Here is a 20,711-nt window from a genome sequence, read left to right as displayed (position 1 = left end):
CAGGGAAGGGAGCGGTCTGTCCAGGCCATGGGGCAAGATGAGCTGTCAGGAACCACGTGGCCGTGGTGCCAACTGCTGAGGAAAGTAGGCTAAAGTTCATTTCTCTGCAGTTCACCCGCTTAAAATGCCACATCTGCTGGCTTCCGACAGCGTCTTCGTTAGCCCCATAGATTTCGAGGAGAATGTTCAATGATGAGGCATAACCTTGGAGGGCGCTCATCCGTGTTTGGATGGGTTGCTGTCAGCTGTGTTGAAACCCAGCCAGCCTATCAGGCGGTGTGCCTCCCGCAACCCACCTTGCATAGTTGCTGTTTTTTTCCCTGTGAAAATCCAGAGATCTCGGCAAAGGGGATATTCGCCCAAACTTCCAGCTGCAATATTTTGACACTGGCGTAAAGTTGTTTTAGGAAGTACCCTGTAGGTCTGCAGTAAACTGTTAAGATTTGAGTCTAGTAACACCTTAGAAAATCTTGTTAATATCTAAGGCCCATTCCGCACAGGTAAAAAAAAATGGGGGGGGGGAGCTGTATGGGGGGCACGCGTCGCACAGGTCCCACCACCAAAATGAGTCTGCCCCGTTTTATTTTCCCCAACCTGGGTTTTTTGAAAATCGCTAAACAGGTGATCCTTTTTTAATTTTGTGGCTTGCAGCTGTGCAGGTGCAGCTAGTCATATTGTGGAACATCCGTATGGCTGTTGGAGTTCATTTCAGCCTGCCTGTGTAGCTATGCATGTGTTGTAGGACAATAATTAAAAAAGAGAAGCGTCTCCATGTGAAGGCGTGACAGCAACCCGGACTGTTTCTGTGGCCTCCACTCACTGTCTGCACAGACGGCATGTGAACAGGAAAACGCGTTCCTTTACCATGCCTCCAATCCGTTATACATTTGCTGTGCAGAAGGGGCCTCAGATGCTACTGGACTGATAATTTTAGGAACCGATTCCATTTCCTTTTTGAAACGCCATCTGAAAAGTCATGTTTCATGATACAACAGAATTATAGTGTTTTCATAATCGTCCCAACAACCTTTCTAGTAAAACTCGAACCTCGAAAGTGGCTTTGAAGTCACTCTTTCACCCATTGCAGTGAAACCGATGTTAGCCACCCGTTTACACGCTCGGTCACACTGCCGGGTTTCGTTCTGCAGGCGCCAAGGTATGCGCGCGTCACTCCAAGGGCAACCTGACAAGGCTCAGCTCAAGTCTCTGGCATTGCCCGAGAGAGTGCAGCCCCGGCTCGAGGGAGCCTCGAGAGCGAAGAATACTGGGAAGAGATCACGTGCTCCCGGCGGCGCAAGGTCGGCGAGCCTTTGGAGAAGCCATGACGCAAGCACGCATTGCCCCGCGGGCCTGACTAGCAATTCCGCTCCTCCTTTCTAGAGCGGGCTGCGACTTGTGCGCATTCGGCGTCTTTCCCTCGCTTGCTTTCCAGTGAAATATCCCCGCGCCAATGGGGGCGGGGCCGTCTCTCTGACGCAGCTTGTCCGGTGTCGTCAGTGGAGGAGGTGTCGTCATCACAATTCCTGTGCCGGGAAGGAAGCGCTCCGTCTTTTCTCTTCGGACGAGGCAGCCGGCTTGGCCGCCATCGCCGCAGTCCGAAGCCCCCAGGATGAAGATCTGGAGCTCGGAGCACGTGTTCGGGTAAGGCGCGAGGTGGGCGTGACGCTTCTTGGGTGGGGGAGAAAGACCAGGTTCTGGGGACAGCTGCCTCCCATTTTTGCCTTGGAAACCTTCGTGGTGGTTTCATGCAGCCTGCCCGGCTTTTTAAACCCCGCTGGCCCCGGGGATGCTGCTTAGAGAACTTTACGCATGGCAGCGGGTCTGCTCCCAAATGTTAACTCTATTGCATGGGATCCCTTTATGAATGTCACAGCACCAGCCTTGCTCAACAACAATAATCAGTACCTTAGAAGTAGAGTTCTTGTTTTATGAATAGCAAGCATAGGGTAATAACTTCATTGTACAAATACCTTTATTGGCATAAAATTAGAATAGACAAATAGACATAAAGATCTAGGATAAAATTGTAATAGTTATAATTAAAATTGATGTTACAAAAAGATTAAATTAGCGTTTGTACTGTAATTTGTACAGGTCTTCACTTTAGGATTTTAAAAAAAGATTTAGTAATTACATTTTTAATTTTTTTTTAAATCTGTGAACTTTATTGTCTGAACTGGCCAGATCTTCACAAGGCATAGATTATATGTTCCCAGCAGTAATACGTCAGGTTTTCCCTTCTCCCACCCGTGAGGTATTTTCAGAAAAGAAAGAGCTAGGAGAAGGGGAGAGGACAATTTCACCCAGATACACACATTCCAGAAGGCAGATAACCTTCTTGACTTCATAACTCTCTTTCTCAGACCAAAAGTGTGAGAAGGGCCTTATTAACAACTTGGCAGGAACCCAAATAAATTACTGTTTTCAAGAAATGAGTGATACACCTAACAAATTCCTTTCAAGACCACCCCCTTCCAGAACCCTCAGCACAGGTTGAAGTAGGGCTGTTATGAAAGAACCGGGTTGGGAGAGCCAGGGGTGAGAGTCCCTGCTTTGCTTGATGTGGGAAAGTTCCAGAGTCCTTGCTGTGCTTGGTGTGGAAAAGTTCATGTTGTTCGAACTTGTGTCTTTTTCTCTCTTTCTCTTCTGGAAAGCAGAAGGTCCATGCACAGAACTGTCCTCCTGTGCCTTTATACAAAGGCTTACGTTATTAGGGACAAAGAGGATGACCTTTTCTTTGGAGGTCATGGCATGGGAGCAGGTCTTGACTGCATAAGTGTGAGCCTCTAGGTAGGATTAGTTTCTAAAAATACTCCCATGCGTTCTGTTTGGCTTGCTATTCTGCTGGCAGGGAGCGGGTAGGCCTTCCTAAGGTCAGCTAGGAGACCTGGAGAATCTGCTCTTAAGACTCCAATCCCATTCTTCAGCCTTTAATAGGACTTCATGTTATATGGTAAGGAGGATGAATTAAAGCATGTCACAGATTGGGTGTTTTCTCCTCTTTTTAAAAAAAGATTTCCCCATAAACAGTAAGAGTGATTCCGCACAGTATATTTATACTGAGTTGCAATTGTGTATCTTAAATGGAAAACAAGTTCATTTAGAATGATTGCAACTCGTTATAAATATGCGGTGTGGAATCCGCTTAAGTGATAAATAAACCTTGCTGCTGAATGGCCTGAGCATACTGTTGAAATTGTTTGGTGTGTCAATTTAACAGGAAATTAGCACTTCAGGGAGAGCAGCTGAAATCAGAAGAGATTATTGTCACATTTTTCACCTCCTCATTTAGCTCGTAACTGTGTCCTGTTGGAGTTCTACAATGGGGCAAACTGGGCCACCCCGGGGAAGATTGGTTTGATTTAAATGTACAGATAGCTTGTTCTGGGAAGGACAGTTTGCTTATTACACATCAGAAAGAGCTTGTGGCATAAACATGTCAAATCAATTTAATTAATACCTTGCCCTGACTCATGACACATAAGCAACACACCCTTGTGACTGTCTGGCGATTAGGTGTAATAGATTGGTTCATGCCAAAAATGACCACTGGCGGAAGGATTTCCGTTAGTGGAGGTGACCTTGTTTTCCTTCCCCCTCCACCATAACCTGAAATGCTCCCTGAGATTGTGCATCTTGGAGAGGGGTGACCCAAAAGAACAGTATAACTGGGGGGATTGGATGTCTGATGCGGGGATCAGGATTGGTGAAAATCCTCTGCAGGATTCAAACTAATACTAGTTGCTCTAGATATTATAATTGAATGAAAATCCTTAAGTTGTGCGACAAGGAATATTCACAACAAACAAAAATTATTTGTTTTCTTATTTTTCTTCTGCAGTATAGTAAAGGTATGCTATGGCATCAATGAACCTATTGTTTTTCAATCCAGATTTAGTCCTGTAATTTGAAGTTTGCTGGTTGGATTATGATTTACAGTGCAATCCGGGACAGGATGCAGGACATTGGAGGTAGCAAACCAATAATGACACTGCCCCTTCCCCTGTGAAAGTGGCCAATGTAGCACAGTGGAACGCACCACTGATTTTGCCAGTGTAAGTTTGTGCCAGCAGATGGGGGCATTCCTGGCCTGAAAGGAGTTGTGAAGCTCAGTAAAGCTGACCCTATCCCCAGACATGCTCCTTGGCACCAGTATGGGCTCCTAAGCTGGAGGAGTGCTGCTGCCATGGCTGTGCTGCCATGCAGTTCCCAAACACCAGTATAAGTGCCTCTGCACTGGCATAAATGTTACTTATGCCAGCACAAGTTGCATTTGTACAAGCATCTGGGTCACATCACTTTCTAAGTGGTTTCATCCCCCTTCCCTTTGGGTTTCACTGTTAGACTTTGATGCCCTAGGGTTTGTACGCATTGAAACACTTATATTAGGACTGCTGGCATTTGGTTTGCATTTACTTATGGTTGGTTTTTTGGTTCTTTAGCTGTCTGGAAGAACAGCCAAAGGCTAAACTGTATTGTGTAAATACTTTAAGTTCCTTTTAGCTGCTCTTAACATGTTCAGTCCGGCAGCTGAGTATCCCTCAAGGGCTGGGGAGTACTGGAATTTTCTGCTGTGTTACTTGTTATTTAACAGCCCTGTTAAAAGTCTGCAGGCTGTTGGACCTTCCTGGTGTGTATCCCTGGTTGGCAGAGCAGGTAGATCCCTAAATGTGTTTTATTTTCAATAAACAACTTAGGTTTGATACCACCTTGCTGGTGGTACATGGAATACAGAGGGAAGCTGTTGCATTGGAACTTCTGTACTTGAGGGCCAATTGGCCATCGTGGCAGGGGCTGATGGGAATTGTAGTCCATTAACATCTGGAGAGCCGCAGGTTGCAGACCCCTGATCTAGCCCAATTTAGTGTTGCTAGCTGCTGTGGTTGGAGAAATTGCTAATCGATCACTGCTGAACCAGAATGGCTGGGTTTGTAACCAGACAGATCCATGCATTACAAACTCCACACCACTGAGTCTAGAGATGCACTGGGCCTGGTGTGCACACAGAAGAATATGGTTCTGTGATCTATTCTTCAAGAATGAAAATAGCTTGCAATATTTGTGCTTTGTCCACTTTATCCTCATAACAACCCAGTGAGATAGATCAGGCTGAGTGTGGGACCTTGGTCAAGGTTTTGAGCCTGGGCCTCCTAGATCCTAGTCCAAATGCTATACTCACTGGTTTAAAAATACTTCATTCTTTACATCAAACAGGCACACAGTTTGCGCTTCCTTCTGCCTCAAACTTTAGGAGTGAGTTTAATATCGGAAATCTAGTTTGCTAATCAATTGTTAAACTCTGTACAGCTGTGTCATTTGTGTGTGTGTGTGTATATTTGAAATTTCCTCAAATGTAATCTCAAGACATTAGTTTTAAGCCAGTATTGCACATATTAAATTCTTAAAAATGTATCAGTTATTTCTCTTCTGTTTCATTTTTCTTAGACATCCATGGGACACTGTAATAAAAGCTGCAATGCGAAAGTATCCCAATCCCATGAATCCATCTGTGGTCGGAGTTGATGTTCTGGACCGAAGCCTTGATAATGAAGGAAGGTTGCACAGCCACCGGCTTCTGAGCACTGAATGGGGGCTGCCAAGTATTGTTAAAGCTGTAAGCTTTTGTGAATTGAATAATTTTAGAGTAAAGGTCGTGTTGGTCAGTTGCAGAAAAATAAGCTGAAAAATAAGCAGGAGTCTAGCAGCATTTTGGTCAGTTTTATTAGTATTTAAATGCCACTATAAATGTACTGCCACGTGTGTGTGTGTGTGTGAGTGTGTGTGTGTGAGAGAGAGAGAGAGAGAGAGAGAAGCAGTGAGTGAAGATTTCATTGAAGGAGGAGTACTCTTAAAGATTTTTGCACTTTTTCAGTACATATCTCGTGACAGCACTGCATGCAACTGCTGTAGTATTAAATGTTCACATGGGGGGCATGTTCAGAATGGAAACATGTATGCAGAGAACCAAGCGTGAGAGATCTAGTTGTTCTGATTGAGCTTACCAAAGTATGCTTTCCAAGAAGTACTTTTATCAGTAACCTTGACTACGTTCACCAATGACAATTTGGAGTCTTGTGTTTGTCCTTCCTTTTTAGATTCTGGGGACAAATAGAACCATTACATATATTAAAGAACATTCTGTGGTAGATCCAATGGAAAAGAAGATGGTGCTGTGCTCCACTAATGTAAGTAATGGATTCCTGATTGCTGTTTTATGGCACTGCATATTGAAGGCTTTCCCAAAGCAGAAGCATGCCGATATAAAGCTAAAACTGGATGCAAGATGAATGTTTTTGTTCAAACCATTTATTTGTTAAAAAAATATAATGATAGAAAGTCCTACCTTTCTGGGATAGAACAAATACAACAGGAGGTAAAACGAGCGCTAGAATCTGAGAACAGGATTAGAATCCTTTGGATAGCAGATAGAACTTCTGAGAAATAGCAGCGGTCTTACTCATGGAACGCTGCGTCTTATAGAATTTATCTGGAGGGATTCGAGGTGAAATGTTGCATAGTGATACTTTTCTCTCAGATTCCTGTGCATTAGTTCCGTGGTTCTATACTCATAGGGTAACCGCCTCCCCACCTCAAGACATGGACACTGGGTTCCAGGGAGGAAACTGCTGAGGTAGGTAGGATTACAGGAGTTGAGACATCTATGGTTCTGATGTGCTACCTTTAGTCTAGCTACTTAAAAAAAGCACATGTGTTTGCAAACACATGTGGAAGGAAGTTGGGTTTTGTGTAGAAAAGCAAAGAACCTAGTTTGAATATACGCTGCCGACAGTACTTCTTAATTGGAGACATTGAGACTAAAGAGAAAACAGCACTGAAAAAAATGAATTTTCCTTTTTCTCCCCTCTAAGATTACACTTACAAATCTTGTATCAGTTGATGAACGATTAGTCTATACGCCTCACCCTGAAAATCCTGAACAGTAAGTTGAATTGTCTTCTTTGCTTTTGAGTCTAATGCATTAAATCAGTATGATGTTGTTTCTGTATTGATAACATTTCTCCTCCCCTTTTAGAACGGTACTAACCCAAGAAGCAATTATTACAGTAAAAGGTGTTAGTCTCAGTAGTTACTTGGAAACATTGATGGCAAGTTCAATATCTTCCAACGCTAGAAAGGTAAGTGGATGAAATATGCATACTGATTGTGCCTTAAGCAAATTGGATCATTAATGGCTTAAATTGAGTAACCTTTTGCGTACATATGACTTCATTATCCACATATGTGGTCATTAATTTGCTTTTGACAGAATCCAGAAGGTTTCTTTATTTTTATTCCACTAAAAAGTCTTCTGCAAATTCAATGCTTTTAAGCAATTAGGCATTGGGAGCTTAGAAAACTTTGTTTCTAGTTTGAGAAATGATTTCCTTACATTAAATATGAAGATGTGTGTATTCAGTGCTATTCCACTGGACGTGAGAACTGTGTACAAGTTAGATGTTCCAACAACAGAGAAAACTGTTACATACAGATGCCTATTGTTTCTTTCTGTATCAAGGACTGTGCATAGGAATTTACATTCTAGTTTCCCTGTGAAGGAATTGTCTTGAAGTAAATGTAAGCTACTTCCTGTGTAAAACTGCCACAACTTGTTCATTGACCTGTTACATTTTGAATTTTGTCATAATCAGTTGGTGAAAAGTGACTGTTCCCTTAAAGCAGTACTTAAAGGAGGATGCATACAAGTCTCCCATGCATTTAGTGCAGTGGAGTGCGGGGGCTTACAAGAATAAAGCATCACCAGATGTATTTGTGAAGGTGGAAGAGTTGAATAAAGTTCAAAAGAGTATTACCGAGGCCAGCTAGCTGGATTTTCATGATGGCATTCTCATTGTTAGTCCCTGTACTCGTAGCCAATATTCTCATTTTACTACTGTAAGGCTGAAAATGGTAAGTATGCTTACTAGAGAGAAAGTCCTTGGAGCTTCTGAGCACAGACAGATAGATAGATTGGCCTATAGAGCTTTAGCTGAGTAAAACAGCACTAAAATAATGTGATTGAATACAGGTTGTGTGTTTTTGGACCCTGAACAAATTAATCACCGTCTTCACTCAGATTAATGTGCCACTGAGGTGTGGCTCAAACTGAACATGGTTGGTTCCCTGTTCACTATCCTCTTGAAAGATTTGTGTGGGCTTGTGTGCCCCTCAGAAAGCAATAAACTGCTGGTTCTGTTGAGCTGTTTTGCTGAAGTTTTTTGTCATCTTTCCTGTTTAATGTTAAAAAACCCCAGCATGTAAGATTATTTAGTTATAGCCTTTACAAAAGTATGTGAGCTCTTCTCTGGCTATCTTTATTTGCGCATTCTAAGGCAATGTCATTTCACAACCTTATTCGGCTTCTACAAGGAAGTCACCATGCAAGAATTTGATAACATGAAGTGGCCTTTAGACTGGGTTGGCACGAACTGAATAGAAGCATGTATGCTAATTTGAGCCGAGCTTATCTCTGCTGTTGTGATGTGTGCCTTCAAAATCCTGCTCTGATACACACATAACTTTGAGGTTATTCACTGTGGTACTTGAAAATGTTTTATATGTGGGCTCTTGAGATTGCAGACTTGTATTTGGAATGATGCTGGAAGAACCCTGTGCCATAAGTTGTAAATTTTTTCTGTGTTACTCCAGGGGTGGGATGCTATTGAGTGGACAATTCAACATTCTGAAAGTGCTCTAAGCTAGCAGGCTCTTTCTACTCCTGCAGTTTGTACTAACTAGTGGTAATACCAGCATTTGTTATCTTGGTACAGCATTTCAGTTTCTAGCAAATCTATGCATGTTTTTGTGATGTTACTTGAAAAAATTTGCATGTCTTATATATATACACACATTGCATATCCAGGAATTGCACCCTTATTCTTTTTAACATGGGAATTTGGGAGCATTGGTGACTTCTGAAGACAATTGAGAAATTCCAAATAACCATTAATAATGCCCACCCTTCTGTTCTAGGATGTCTTCCATTTGCTGATTAGTCGGGGAAAACCCACTAGACTTGATTAAAAACATGTTGGGAGTCTCTGAAGCTACTGCTTAGGAAGGTGTGTTGATTCTAGACTTGTACTAGCTCTGGGAGTAATAATTGAGGTTGTTAGTGATTCCAGTTATTTCTGGATTTGGCCTGTGGTGTAGCAGGCTTTGCGGTACCTTGTCATCGATGTAGAAGCATATCACTTTTTGGGCAAAATGAGTGTACTTTAGCATGCAGTTTTGTTGCTTGTGATCAAAAGACTTCAATATGGTGTCAGATTATTTAATGAAGATGGTCTTGGAGCTGGAATGAGTTTAATGGCTGTCACTGAAAACAACAGCACTATGAGGGCAGGTAAAGTCTTGTCTCCCATCAGATATCTTATATTACTAGACATTATCATGAGAAAGAGCAACGGTTTTTGACAGCAAGAGCCCATGGCCCTGTGGCTCAGACTGGTAAGCTCAGTGCTGCAGTCAAAACTCAGCTCACGACCTTGGTTCAATCCCGACAGACACTGGTTTCAGGAAGCCAGTTTATGATTGATTCAGCCTTCCATCCTTCTGAAGTTGGTAAAATGAGCACCCAGCTTGCTGGGAGTAAAACGTAGACGACTGGGGAGGGCAATTGCATATAACTCCATAAACATAGTTGACTAGTAAATGTCGTGATGTGACATCACTCCATGGAGCAGTAATGACCTGGTGCACAGGAGGCTACTTTTACTGTGCATCATGTCACACTCCAGCTTTTGGAGTACTGTTTATCACGCTAGTACTCCGTTCTCAATTATTGAGGCTTTAAACTTAGGTGGCAGCAGATGATCTATTGTAAACAGCACTATTTATCAAACCTTATTTTAATGTTTTGATGTTAGTGTCTCTGTGGTGAGAATAAAATAAGTTTTGTCATTGTATTCCTAGTCTGCCACATCTGACATGTGTAGAGTATTAAGGGGCATGTTTAGCACCTGTTTAAACAGCTGTTTATTTGTTTGACCCTCGCATCCTTGTAGGTATTGGATAGGAAAGGTGTCATCAGGATCACCCAGACTTTTAAAAAAATGCATCTTTAGGGCAGAGGAGAATTGGATTGGGACCACAGTATTGTTGTGGAATTAAATCTACTCCCCATTTACAAAAGCTTCCAATTACAGGGAAAATATACAGATATTCATGTGTCTTCTTCAATGAAGCAAAAGCAATTCTGTTAGGTGTTTGCATGATGGGATTTAAATTGAGGGAAGTTGCATGGGAGAAATATTCCCCTCCCCAGTGACCTGTCTCTATCCAATTCTAGTTCCTAATCTTAGCTGCTGTCTTTGACAGTTCATTTTTTGTTTCTTACCAACTTTGAAATAGATAAATCATTCCTGTGCTTGGTCTGCTTGCTACCCACTTATAGAGTCCAAACACTTACCAATATGTCATTGCGTTGTGCCATATTGAATACATTTGAATTTGGAGTGTGTGTATATATTCTAAAAATTTGACAGTCGCTTGGTATGCTTTCAGTTCTACTGTTTAGCCTGTGAGAGTCTTTAGGCAAATTCTAATCTTTAAGGGCATACAAAAGTGTTTAAAATACTAACCACTGAAAATACTGTTCCTCATTTTTAAACTTGCATTTTGTATGCTTGCAGTACTATTACCATATGCACTAACATTTTAGGTGCATGTTTTAATTGTTTAATGTGCTTGCTTGAAGTCATAATATGCTGTTTTACGGTACGTTAGAAATCCTGTAAACCAGTCCTCTGTCAGAATGTATTTTGCTCATGTTGTGCATACTTGGGTCAAACAATCCTTCGGAGTAGATTGAAATTAAATCAGTCTTTTGGGGTCAAACAGGATGAGGCCCATGAATATCCATAGTGGATGTTCAGCACTTTTATTGTTGACAAATAGCCTTCACAGGGGAAAAGGGACTTGAATCCTCCCCCCATGCTGGTTTCTTGACCCTAAATGCCTCACCCCCAAGTTGCTATTTCCTCCATTGTGGCTCTGATCCAAATTGGGGCTGACCTAGCTGGTATCTTGCAATACAAAACACATTGGAGGTCCATTCCTGGCTCTTCCAGTATCTCTTATGGCCTATCCCTAAGTGACTTTATAAAAGGATGGGTAGCCAGTCCTTGCAAGAAATGCTTCAGAGACTCTGGAATCCACAGAACTCTGTTTTCAAAAAAGCTGCAGTGACTTCATGTTGATCAACTTCTTTAGCTTGGAACCAATCAGACTAAACTGTTTTGTCTCAGTGACTTTGTGGAATGTGCTCAGATCCAGATTTGTTTTGCTTCAAACCCAGGAAACTTTCTGTTAACAGCACTGAGGCTCATTTACTGTAATGATCCAATTCGAATTAATGTTTATGTTGAGTAGAAATGCTGTTTGGCAGAATGTGTTGAAGCGAGCACCTGATCATTTATGAGCCGAAACACTTGGTGATGTGAAAGTGACAGCACTCCACTCTGCAGTGATCCTGTGAATTCTTCTCTCACCAAATCACAGTAGAGCAGGGTCACTATATTAATGGGTTCCCTAGTCTTACTTTGTACTTTGATTCCAGGCTGTGCTGTTGGGTTTGGAACTGAAGCTGATTGTTCTAGACCAGTGGTGGCGAACCTTTGGCACTCCAGATGTTATGGACTACAATTCCCACCAGCCCCCAATTGGCCATGCTGGCAGGGGCTGATGGGAATTGTAGTCCATAACATCTGGAGTGCCAAAGGTTCGCCACCATGGCTCTAGACTTTAAAATCAACTTGCTTTTCTGTATTTCAAAAAGATCCAAGTAAATAAAAATTAAAGATGTTCACATAGGCCTCGCTGAAAGCAGTGGGGCCTATATGTTTTCTTTGTTTTTAGAGGCCTATCTAGGGAAGGCAGGGATGGTAGGGAAGGCAGCCTGGTGCAGCCTGATTTTGCTGGATCTTGGAAGCGAAACAGGGTCAGTGCTAGAAAGGGAGACATTAGAGGAAGGCAATGGCAAACCGGGCCTGCTTCTCACTTGCCTCAAAAGCCTTTTGCTGGGATCACCATAAGTCTGCTGCAACTTGACTGCAATACACACACACATCTAAGCTACTGATTTATTTCTTTTCTGCAGGGAAACCCGAGCAGTGTAGTCATGGGGGAGGAAGGATTCCAGTTGCCAAGATTTGAAGGGGGGGAGCTATGTGTCATATGTACTATCCTTCTCTTAGTGCATTGTTTTCTACTTCGCTTTTACATTACATATCTTGTCTGATAGTTTTTTGTACTGTTGCTGTTTCTGTCATCCCGTCCTATTATGTTGCATTTGATCACATCACCTTACACTTTTTAGAAAAGGCACAAATAGGATGTTTAATTGGGAAGTGTGTCTATTTAGTGTCTGTTTAATTGGGAAATGCGCATTCGAGGAGCTGAAGGATTTTTAAGTGCTTAGAATTAACTCATGCCTATCAGTTGAGTCTGCTACTTAACATTCTTCCTGTCTCTTTTATCTAGTTGTCATTGGGACCACACCCATTCAAACTAATCTCTACCCTGTTTCCCCGAATATAAGACATCCCCTGAAAATAAGACGTAGTAGAGGTTTTGCTAAAGTGCGAAATATAAGGCATCCCCTGAAAGTAAGACATAGCAAAGTTTTTGTTTGGAAGCAGCCTGATGAACAGAACACAGAAAAATAAGACATCCCCTGAAAATAAGACATAGCGCATCTTTGGGAGCAAAAATTAATATAAGACACTGTCTTATTTTTGTGGAAACATGGTATGCAGACATATGGTGATGTAGGTGAACAAGCAATATATTTGGCGCCGAATTAAAACATCACTGGTCATTAATTGGGCCATTCATGTTCTGCATGAAGATCTTGAGAACAGGGCTTTAGTAAGCAAATTTGTGGATGTGTTTATTCTGTTCCATGTATTGTAAGGTACACTTTCAAAAGGATTGGCGGTAGCTTAGATGATAACTACAGTGACAGTTTATGAGCTTCAATTGACTTAGAATGGCATACCTCTGTTTTGTATTGTACTGCCAGACATTTGATCAAAATCTGGGAAAACTGGAGAAAGGGAATGTCCTCACTACTTCATAGCTGGCTTGGAAAGGGATGTTCTGCATACTATGGCAAGTTCTACTTGGACAAGCAGCTTGTGTTTACCCTAAGCTGATCCTTAAGTGAGCTGCTAGTTGTCCATATTGTCACTATAAAATGGTACTGGCTGGGTGCCAGGCTCTTCCCTGTTTAGTTTCTTTATTCTGTAGGCTTGAATGTAAGATTCAGATTTGCTTAAGTTAAATTCTTGCAAAAATTATGTTACTTGGTTGGTTTTTACTACTACTAAACTATTGGGCTTCTAGAGCATAGTTAAGGTTGTGTGATTCCCTTTCCTAAGGACTCCTTGCTCAGCAAAAGGAAATCGTTGGATCGAGCTCCTAGTACTTCAAGATAAAGAATCAAATGGGCTAGATAAGCAGATCTGGTAATATATCCTTGTTAGGACCAACCAGTTTTCAAAAAGTGACATGCAAGATCTTAAATCACACAATTTTTTCTTGGATGTAAAAAATAAAATGGAGGAAGAGAATGTGTGGGTGAGGGCATGGTGAAATGAACCCTCTATAAGGTTTGTTTTCAGTAAATTCATGATAATTAGAGTTGAAATATTGCCCTATGCAGGAGATCTGGGATTGCTTTTGGAAAAAGCTCTTCACAGGATGTTTCTTTAGTGCTAATCAAAACCATCAGGTGCCTTATAAGATGCTATCTAGCAAGACTCCTCTAACCATGGATCCTGCAATAGAATTAGATTGTGATTTTGCATTTCATTGACATTGTACTACTGGGAGCAGCATATTGACCGGAGTGCCTCTGAGGCTGTCACTTGAGCTCCTGTACCACCAGAGTGGACCCACCACATCGTGGTAGAATTTCAGCAGTGCAAGGCCTTAAAGAAACCTACCTGTAAACCCAAAGGGGACAAAGCGATTTGGTTTTGAAGTCATCTTCTAGAATCTGACAGAGGAAAGATTTAAAAGTGTATCTTTAGCACTGTATCTTTTAAATCCACTAAGTTCTTGTGCCTTCCTCAACAGGGTCGAGAAGCCTTGGAGTGGGTGATTGGCAAACTGAACACAGAGTTTGAGGAACTAACTTCATCCACGCGAGGGAGTGTGAAGGCAGCAATGGCAGCAGCTTCAACAGAGAACTGATGGACTGTAACAGAGAACTTTATTTTTCCATTAGATTTTTTTTTCTTGCCAAGATGGCTACTCCATAGTTTTTTATATATTTGTTATATTATGAGAATTTTACAGGGTAGAAGTTACAATTCCCCCTAAAATGTGTGGCCTCTGAGGACTCTGTTCCCAGTACAGGTGAACTTGACTGTCTCCAAATTACAGTGACCTCAAGTCCCACTAAAATAAATAGATGCTCATCAGATACGCTATTGCCAAACTGTGCCTTGACCAGATAGCTAGAGAACAGAGTTTGCAATTTATATCACATTTTGTTGTGCTTCATACTTAATATTTATTTATTTTTTAAAGCGCAGCTGCAGTTCTGTAAAGAACACATAGGTACAAAAGCACTGGGAATTTTGTCAGTCTCCAGTTCTGAGAACTAGTTCAGAGAAGGGACAAGGGAAGCACAGTAAGGCTGACAGAGAAAGCTTACTCTGAGGTGGTCTACCCAGTTTTGCTGAGTAAAAGGCCTCTTTGCTTTTTGAGGCGCTTGAACAAGCCTCACTGAAATGAAGGCTAATGAAGTAGCATAGTTGTCTGGGTGGATTTTGTCCTTAGTTGAAGGCCTCTGCATTAAGCTTGATCTTCCTGGGTACTAACTCATGTTGGACTGTTGAAATGCGGAGCCTGAACAAAATATGCAGTTCTTGACCTCTAGTATTTATAGTCAGACCACTGATAAGGGCAGCGCTCCAGCTCTTATGCTGGAGTAAAACCTTTTTGAATCTTAAAAAAAATTCAGTAATTATTTTCATCTGTGTACATTTACTCTAGTTTCTTATGTGAGAAACTAGCGGGAAGGGTTAGAAGCATTATTTTCTGTGTACAGTTTTTTCCAACCAACATTTGTACAACATTAGTGCCTTTCTTAATTCACATAATAGATTACAGGACTGTGTGACAGACCCATTCCACGTCAAGCCCGTTTCACGCCCCATTTTAGGTTCTGCGAAGGAGCCTACTTCATGGTTGAAGAGAACATAACATGAAGAACAGCTCAACTGGACCCTAGCAGACCCAGCACTTTTGACCAAAACTGTTCCAATTTAGACAATCTTCAAATAAATCATGTCAATGCGGATAAATGGAACACGTGTCAAACTTTGTTGTGATGATTAATAGTTCATGCAGAATATTACTTAAGGAGAAATAAGGAGGAAAGAAAAATGTAATGGTGTTCAAACTTTTCTAGAAGCTTACTAGATTTCAGAAGTTCATAATCAGTAGTTTTAACAGTGTACAATTCTGTTAAACACCATATATTCTGTCAATGTGTGTACAGTAGAAAGGCTGTCGATAATTTAGTGAGCTTCCAAGCATTCCTTCATTCAGAAATAAATTGGAGGGAAATGAAAAGGCAATACACAGTGACAAAAATGTCAAGAATTAGACTAAATTGTCTGTTTTACAGCCAGCAGCATGAAAATAACTTATTTATCACTTCAGACTGCCTTTCTGTTCAAATTTAGAAAGGGAAAAATGGGTCCTGGATGCTAGCAAGAAATGAAAGATTGTTGGCGGAAATTGTTTTTGCTTATTTTTTTAGCCTTGGAAAAACCCAGAACAAGGGTCCCAGCATGAATAATATCAAACTTGCATCTTAAGCAAAACGCTCACTTCAAGCACAGTAAATAAAGGGGTGCAACCAAATTGTATGAGCTGTCTGCAGTTAGTAAGTGGAGTATGGTGATGAAATTTTCATCTCAGCCACTCCCTCCCTGATCAGTATGACTGATTTTGATGACTTAATACAGTATTCATTTTATCAAAGGAAGAGGGCACCTTGAATGAGATCAAAGCACTCTTTGTGCCAAGATGTTTCCTTTAAGGAAAGTTGTGTGGTGTTGGGTTACAAATGCTCCACCCAGTACAAAGGGCATCAGATCCATTAGGCAAGAGGTAGAGCGGCTGTAACGTTGGGAACAGAAGCTGAGCATTTCATGCCAGTTAGCAAAGAAACAACCAGTTTTCTTCCACATACCATTTTCACTCCTTTCATGTCAGCTGCTTAGTTGCTTTTTGCAATAGTTTCCGCTTGTTTTCTCGGCTTGGTCATGCTTTCTTTATAAGTTGCTTACTGTAGAGTTTTGCTTATGAACTCTGTTATGACTGCAACTCTAGTTTATTGGACAGTCTCTTGTTACCCTTATTGCTAAAAAGAATTCTCTTATCCTTTGGTTACCTCGTGAGTCTGCTGCTACCTTTCATTAGACAGCAAGCCATGTATAGGGAAAGTTAGGGAAATCTGTTTGCTTGTTGACTGTATCAGAGCTATTCTTTGCAAGCTTTTGTCGTACATAGCCACTCAATACTGACCACTGCTGCCCTCAGTATTTTACTAGTTTCTCTCACAGGCGGGTCTAAAATCTGCTGCATTTTTAACCCTGAGCAGATTGCAATCCACCCCTTCATCTTGGCATAGGGTTTTGTCGATGCTACCTCTAGCATAGTTGGCCTTGTCCCTATCTCTCTCCCCGCCTTCATATTAATGTACCTCTGGTAAAAGCTCCTAGTGCTCCTTTATTGGTGGTCACATTGATGGTCTTTGCTTTAAGTGAAAACAAATTGAATGTTGCTTGAAACTACGTTTTCCTTTCACTTATCAAAATCACTGGCTCAGAGGCCGTTTCCGCAGGGCCATGCTTGGGGGGTGCATCGGCATGTATGACACCGACGCACCCCCCTGGGACCGTTTTCCTGAACGGTCCTGGTAGGGGTGGGGAAGATGGCGCAGCCTGCACAGAAGCTGCGCCGTCCCCCAAACGCCTTACCGTCCCCTCCTGGCTTCCGGCGCATTGCACAGGCCAGGGAACACCCCCCCCCCCCGCGTGACAACTCTAGAGTCGCAGGGCAGGGGGGCATGTCCCCTGGCCTGTGCGACACACCAGAAGCCAGGAGGGGATGGTAAGGTTTTTGGGAAAGGGGGGGGGGTAATGGCGCCTTCCAGCTGCTGCCGTTCGCACGGCAGTGGTTTGAAGCCAATGCTTTTGAAAAACCTCGCTCAGGGAGCGAGGTTTGAAAGCAGCAGCTTCATGCCACTCGGGGGTTGCGAGGCTGTACAAACCCCTCCCCAGGGACGCTGTTTTTAGCGTGTCTGGGATGCTGTATTCCGCCTGTGCGGAAACAGCCAGAGATTCTCTTTGTAAAGGTATCTGTTATATGTCATCTTCCATTCCAGCATTAGCCATAGCTATACTTAAGTAGATGATATTTTTGCACATACTTCTCATTTGGCTCATTTTATTGCTTCTCATTTTATTGTATCTGTAATGGATAGGGAAACAACAGTAGAAACTGGGAATGTGAATTGCTTGGACACAACCTTGTATAAGCATTTTCTCCACTGACCTATGAAACCTTCATGCATTAATAAGAGATCATAGTCCTCCCCCCCCCCCCCACTTTTTTTTGTGGTGGTGGTTTAGTAATGCATTATACAGTTGGCCATGGTTTTGTTTTTGTGGTAAATCTGTTGCTATACCAGTAACCTAATTCTTCTAAGAGGTCATTTTGAGAACTGTGTTCTACTGAATGTTCCAAAGAACCACTTTGGAAGTTTGGTGAAGCTAGCACTTTCAAAACTGTGGGAAGAGTTGCTTGGCCTGCTATAGTCCTGTCGCTAAAGCAAGAAGAGGAAGTTTAAGTGGCACTCCACAAGGAAGGTATAGTGCAGCTGTTATAGTTCCTGTCACTTACTAGGTGGAAAGGAACCATGTTGTTTCCCCAACCAGCCTCTCTTTGTTTGTGTGCACTCAAGATTAGTCTGAATTGATTCATGGAAACTCTGCCTGTAACTGCAGCATTCCAAGTGAGCTTGTGAAGCAATTATATTTTTTAATTGGAGTTTCTAGGGTCTACACTTAATAGTAAAGGGGCAAGGAGAAAATCCGTATGCCTGATTTGATATGGTTATAGTATAGGAGTCTGTTTCTCAAAGTTGGTGTTTAAAGGCAACAGGGCAAACTTCCACCAAGCAGTGACTGAAATCTCCAAGGTTTTATTAACCACCTTGTTAATCAATGTAAGGTTAGAAAGATAAAATTTGTGTTTCTTTTTGAAAAGCTCTGGCTTTTATTACGTACTTATTGTTCTGTGGAATCATGAAGAAGAAAGCTGGCAGTTACACCTCATTCAAAGCTTCTGTAGAGATTTTAGCACAATATCCTTATTGCACTGTTGGTAGCACCACATTACCTCTTTCCTTCACTTGACTTGTTCCTGTTGTACTTCAAGAACCTCTGTACAAGCGGAGGCAAAGCTTCTTTTTGTTAAACGTACAGAAACCCCCTGTTTGTCATAATCTGGCTGCCTGGCATAAAGGAAATTTGAGTTTCACTGCTGACAAATTCTGGTTTTCTGTATGATGTGAAGGGATAATGTGCAGCAGGGACATAATAAAACATGTTACTAAGCAGAGAGTTACAAGACAGCAATGAGAAAATGCATGCATAGAGTATCTTCCTGTACCATTATCTCTGTTTAAATTGTAAGTTCTTCAGCGAAGAGAATCTTATTTTTGTCTGAAATGTAAACTGTGGACACCATGGGCTACACATAACATGACTTACTACCCAATACTGTCTTGTTTTTCTTTGCAGTGAAACTGAAGAGTTACATGTATTCTAATGGTTTAAAAAGGATAATCTGACAATGCCAGACTGAATCATGATCACCAAAATAGCATCAAAGAGGCTAGCAGGTGGCTGCCAACCTCCTCACACAGTTGAGAAATTTACAAGACCATCCATATACTCATTAATTGTAGATGAACTATTAGTATAGAACAGAAACTGGATACCTGGTGGTGGTGGTGGGGGTTTAAAAAGGGAACTACAGCCCTCTTCCGCTTCAAGAAGCTTAACTCTGATTAAAAGCTTGGTGTTCAGAGGAATCCAGTGATTCAAATACTGGAACAGTTGTATCAATTCCCAAGAAGCACAATACAACAAAGAAGGATGAGGAAGAATGCTTGCAGCCTGCTTTCCCCTGCCTCCAGTTTGGAAAAAGTCCTATTGCTTTAGCTGAGTTGCCTCCAAGGAAACACATTTAAGATTGCTCTTAATGCAACAGTATGCAGACAGCCCTCTCATGCTACAAATAATTGTAGGAAAAACGCAACGAAGCCATAAATAACAGCTTTTAGAGGAATTTATTAGTAATGCATAAACAAACTCCATGTCTTCAGTATTACATGTGAAAAGCAGAAAAATTCTATTGCCTCTTTTCATTTATAAAGGGATATCCTGGTGCATCAGAAGCCATACAAAAACATGCAAAGTGACATCACATAGGAGGAAAGGATTTTTAAAATGGTATTTCTGTTTTTTTTTAATATTGGCAAGCTGCTTTGGAGCCATGGGAACACACTTCACATACTAAGGAAAATCTTGCTAGTTCAAGGTCTCACCAAGACATTCCCTTTGTTTTATACAGTTTAGAAAGTTACACTGCCAGTATGAAAGACTTCACAGAGATCTGATGATACTAGCTGGCTCACAGTTACTTGAAAATGAGGTGCACAAGCTCTTTTCTACTTTTCAGTAATTTAAGGATTTCTCAACAATCCATTTGCTCATGGATACAGATGTAATTTGCTCAAAATTGTTTTGGTAGACATGTATTTAAAATAGTGCTTTATTAAAAATCCATACTAAAAAGTATATTATGGAACATTTTGTTTAGTATTGCACTAAATCAATTAATATGAGCTGATTTTTGAAAGAGAATGCAGAAGTGCTGTGCTATTAGCTTTCTTCACTGTCCCCATGATGCACAAGTTCCTTGTTTGATTTTCCCACTGAGTCACCACAATTGGGTATCCTGCCATTCCTCTATAGACCTCAGGCTGGCATTTGGGATTTTCATTTTGTTCTGACAGTCTTAAGAGGTGAGCAGCCCAATCCACAGCCGGCCCAGGGCAGTGCTGCTATGGCACCATCCCACTTCCTCCAGAGGGCTTTCTGGTGGTGTAGGGAGGCAGAAAAAAATGCCCCTTGCCCATGCTAGATCCACCCCTGCGAATGCCCTGGCCCGGCCCCTCCTGCACAGCAACCAATCAGACACTAGTGCATATCCACAGCGGTCCAGACTTCTGAGTTTTGCTGCTGTTGAGGGGTGGCTGGTAGCCAGGGTGTTTGCCCCCTCCAGGAGTGCCCCTTACGCTGGTAAAGGGAGCAAACACATCAGCACAGCCCTGTGCCAGCTCCATAACATGATCCCTCCCCCCCACCCTGTTGGATTGGGTCATAAGCAGCATATGCTAAATGAGTTTCATTGTTCATTAACAATTTGAACCTAGAACTTCCTTATCCAAGACAAATATTATAGCTTCATCATATTTGTAAGTAAACCCTGAAAAGGTTGGACATGTAGTGTTGACTGAAAGGCCACAGTGCATAAGACCCTGTGTTTTTAATTCCCTTTTCTTGCTGAAAGTTCCAACAGTAGTGATCCATGGTTGCCTTCTGCAGAAAGCTTATATC

The 20,711-nt window shown here is 41.8% G+C and overlaps 1 protein-coding gene across 1 annotated transcript; it reads left to right on the top strand.

The window, feature by feature from the left end:
• Positions 1–1,370: 1,370 nt before the first annotated feature.
• On the top strand, positions 1,371–15,319 carry PRELID3A (PRELI domain containing 3A). The gene is made up of 6 exons (XM_048507429.1): positions 1,371–1,641; positions 5,446–5,614; positions 6,096–6,185; positions 6,870–6,940; positions 7,034–7,136; positions 14,080–15,319. The coding sequence occupies exons 1-6, from the start codon at positions 1,610–1,612 to the stop codon at positions 14,194–14,196; spliced, it is 582 nt and encodes a 193-aa protein (XP_048363386.1). The 5' UTR covers positions 1,371–1,609; the 3' UTR covers positions 14,197–15,319.
• Positions 15,320–20,711: the final 5,392 nt, after the last annotated feature.

This window comes from Sphaerodactylus townsendi, linkage group LG09, assembly GCF_021028975.2.
Source record: "Sphaerodactylus townsendi isolate TG3544 linkage group LG09, MPM_Stown_v2.3, whole genome shotgun sequence".
NCBI lineage: Eukaryota > Metazoa > Chordata > Lepidosauria > Squamata > Sphaerodactylidae > Sphaerodactylus > Sphaerodactylus townsendi.
The sequence above is the reverse complement of the archived record's forward strand: the minus strand, read 5'-3'. Positions and strand labels throughout refer to the sequence as shown.

Coding starts and splice junctions, on each gene's coding strand:
- PRELID3A (XM_048507429.1), top strand. CDS start 1,610: ATGAAGATCTGGAGCTCGGAGCACGTGTTCGG. Junction 6,186..6,869: donor TGGTGCTGTGCTCCACTAAT/GTAAGTAATGGA, acceptor CTCCCCTCTAAG/ATTACACTTACAAATCTTGT. Junction 6,941..7,033: donor CACCCTGAAAATCCTGAACA/GTAAGTTGAATT, acceptor CTCCCCTTTTAG/AACGGTACTAACCCAAGAAG.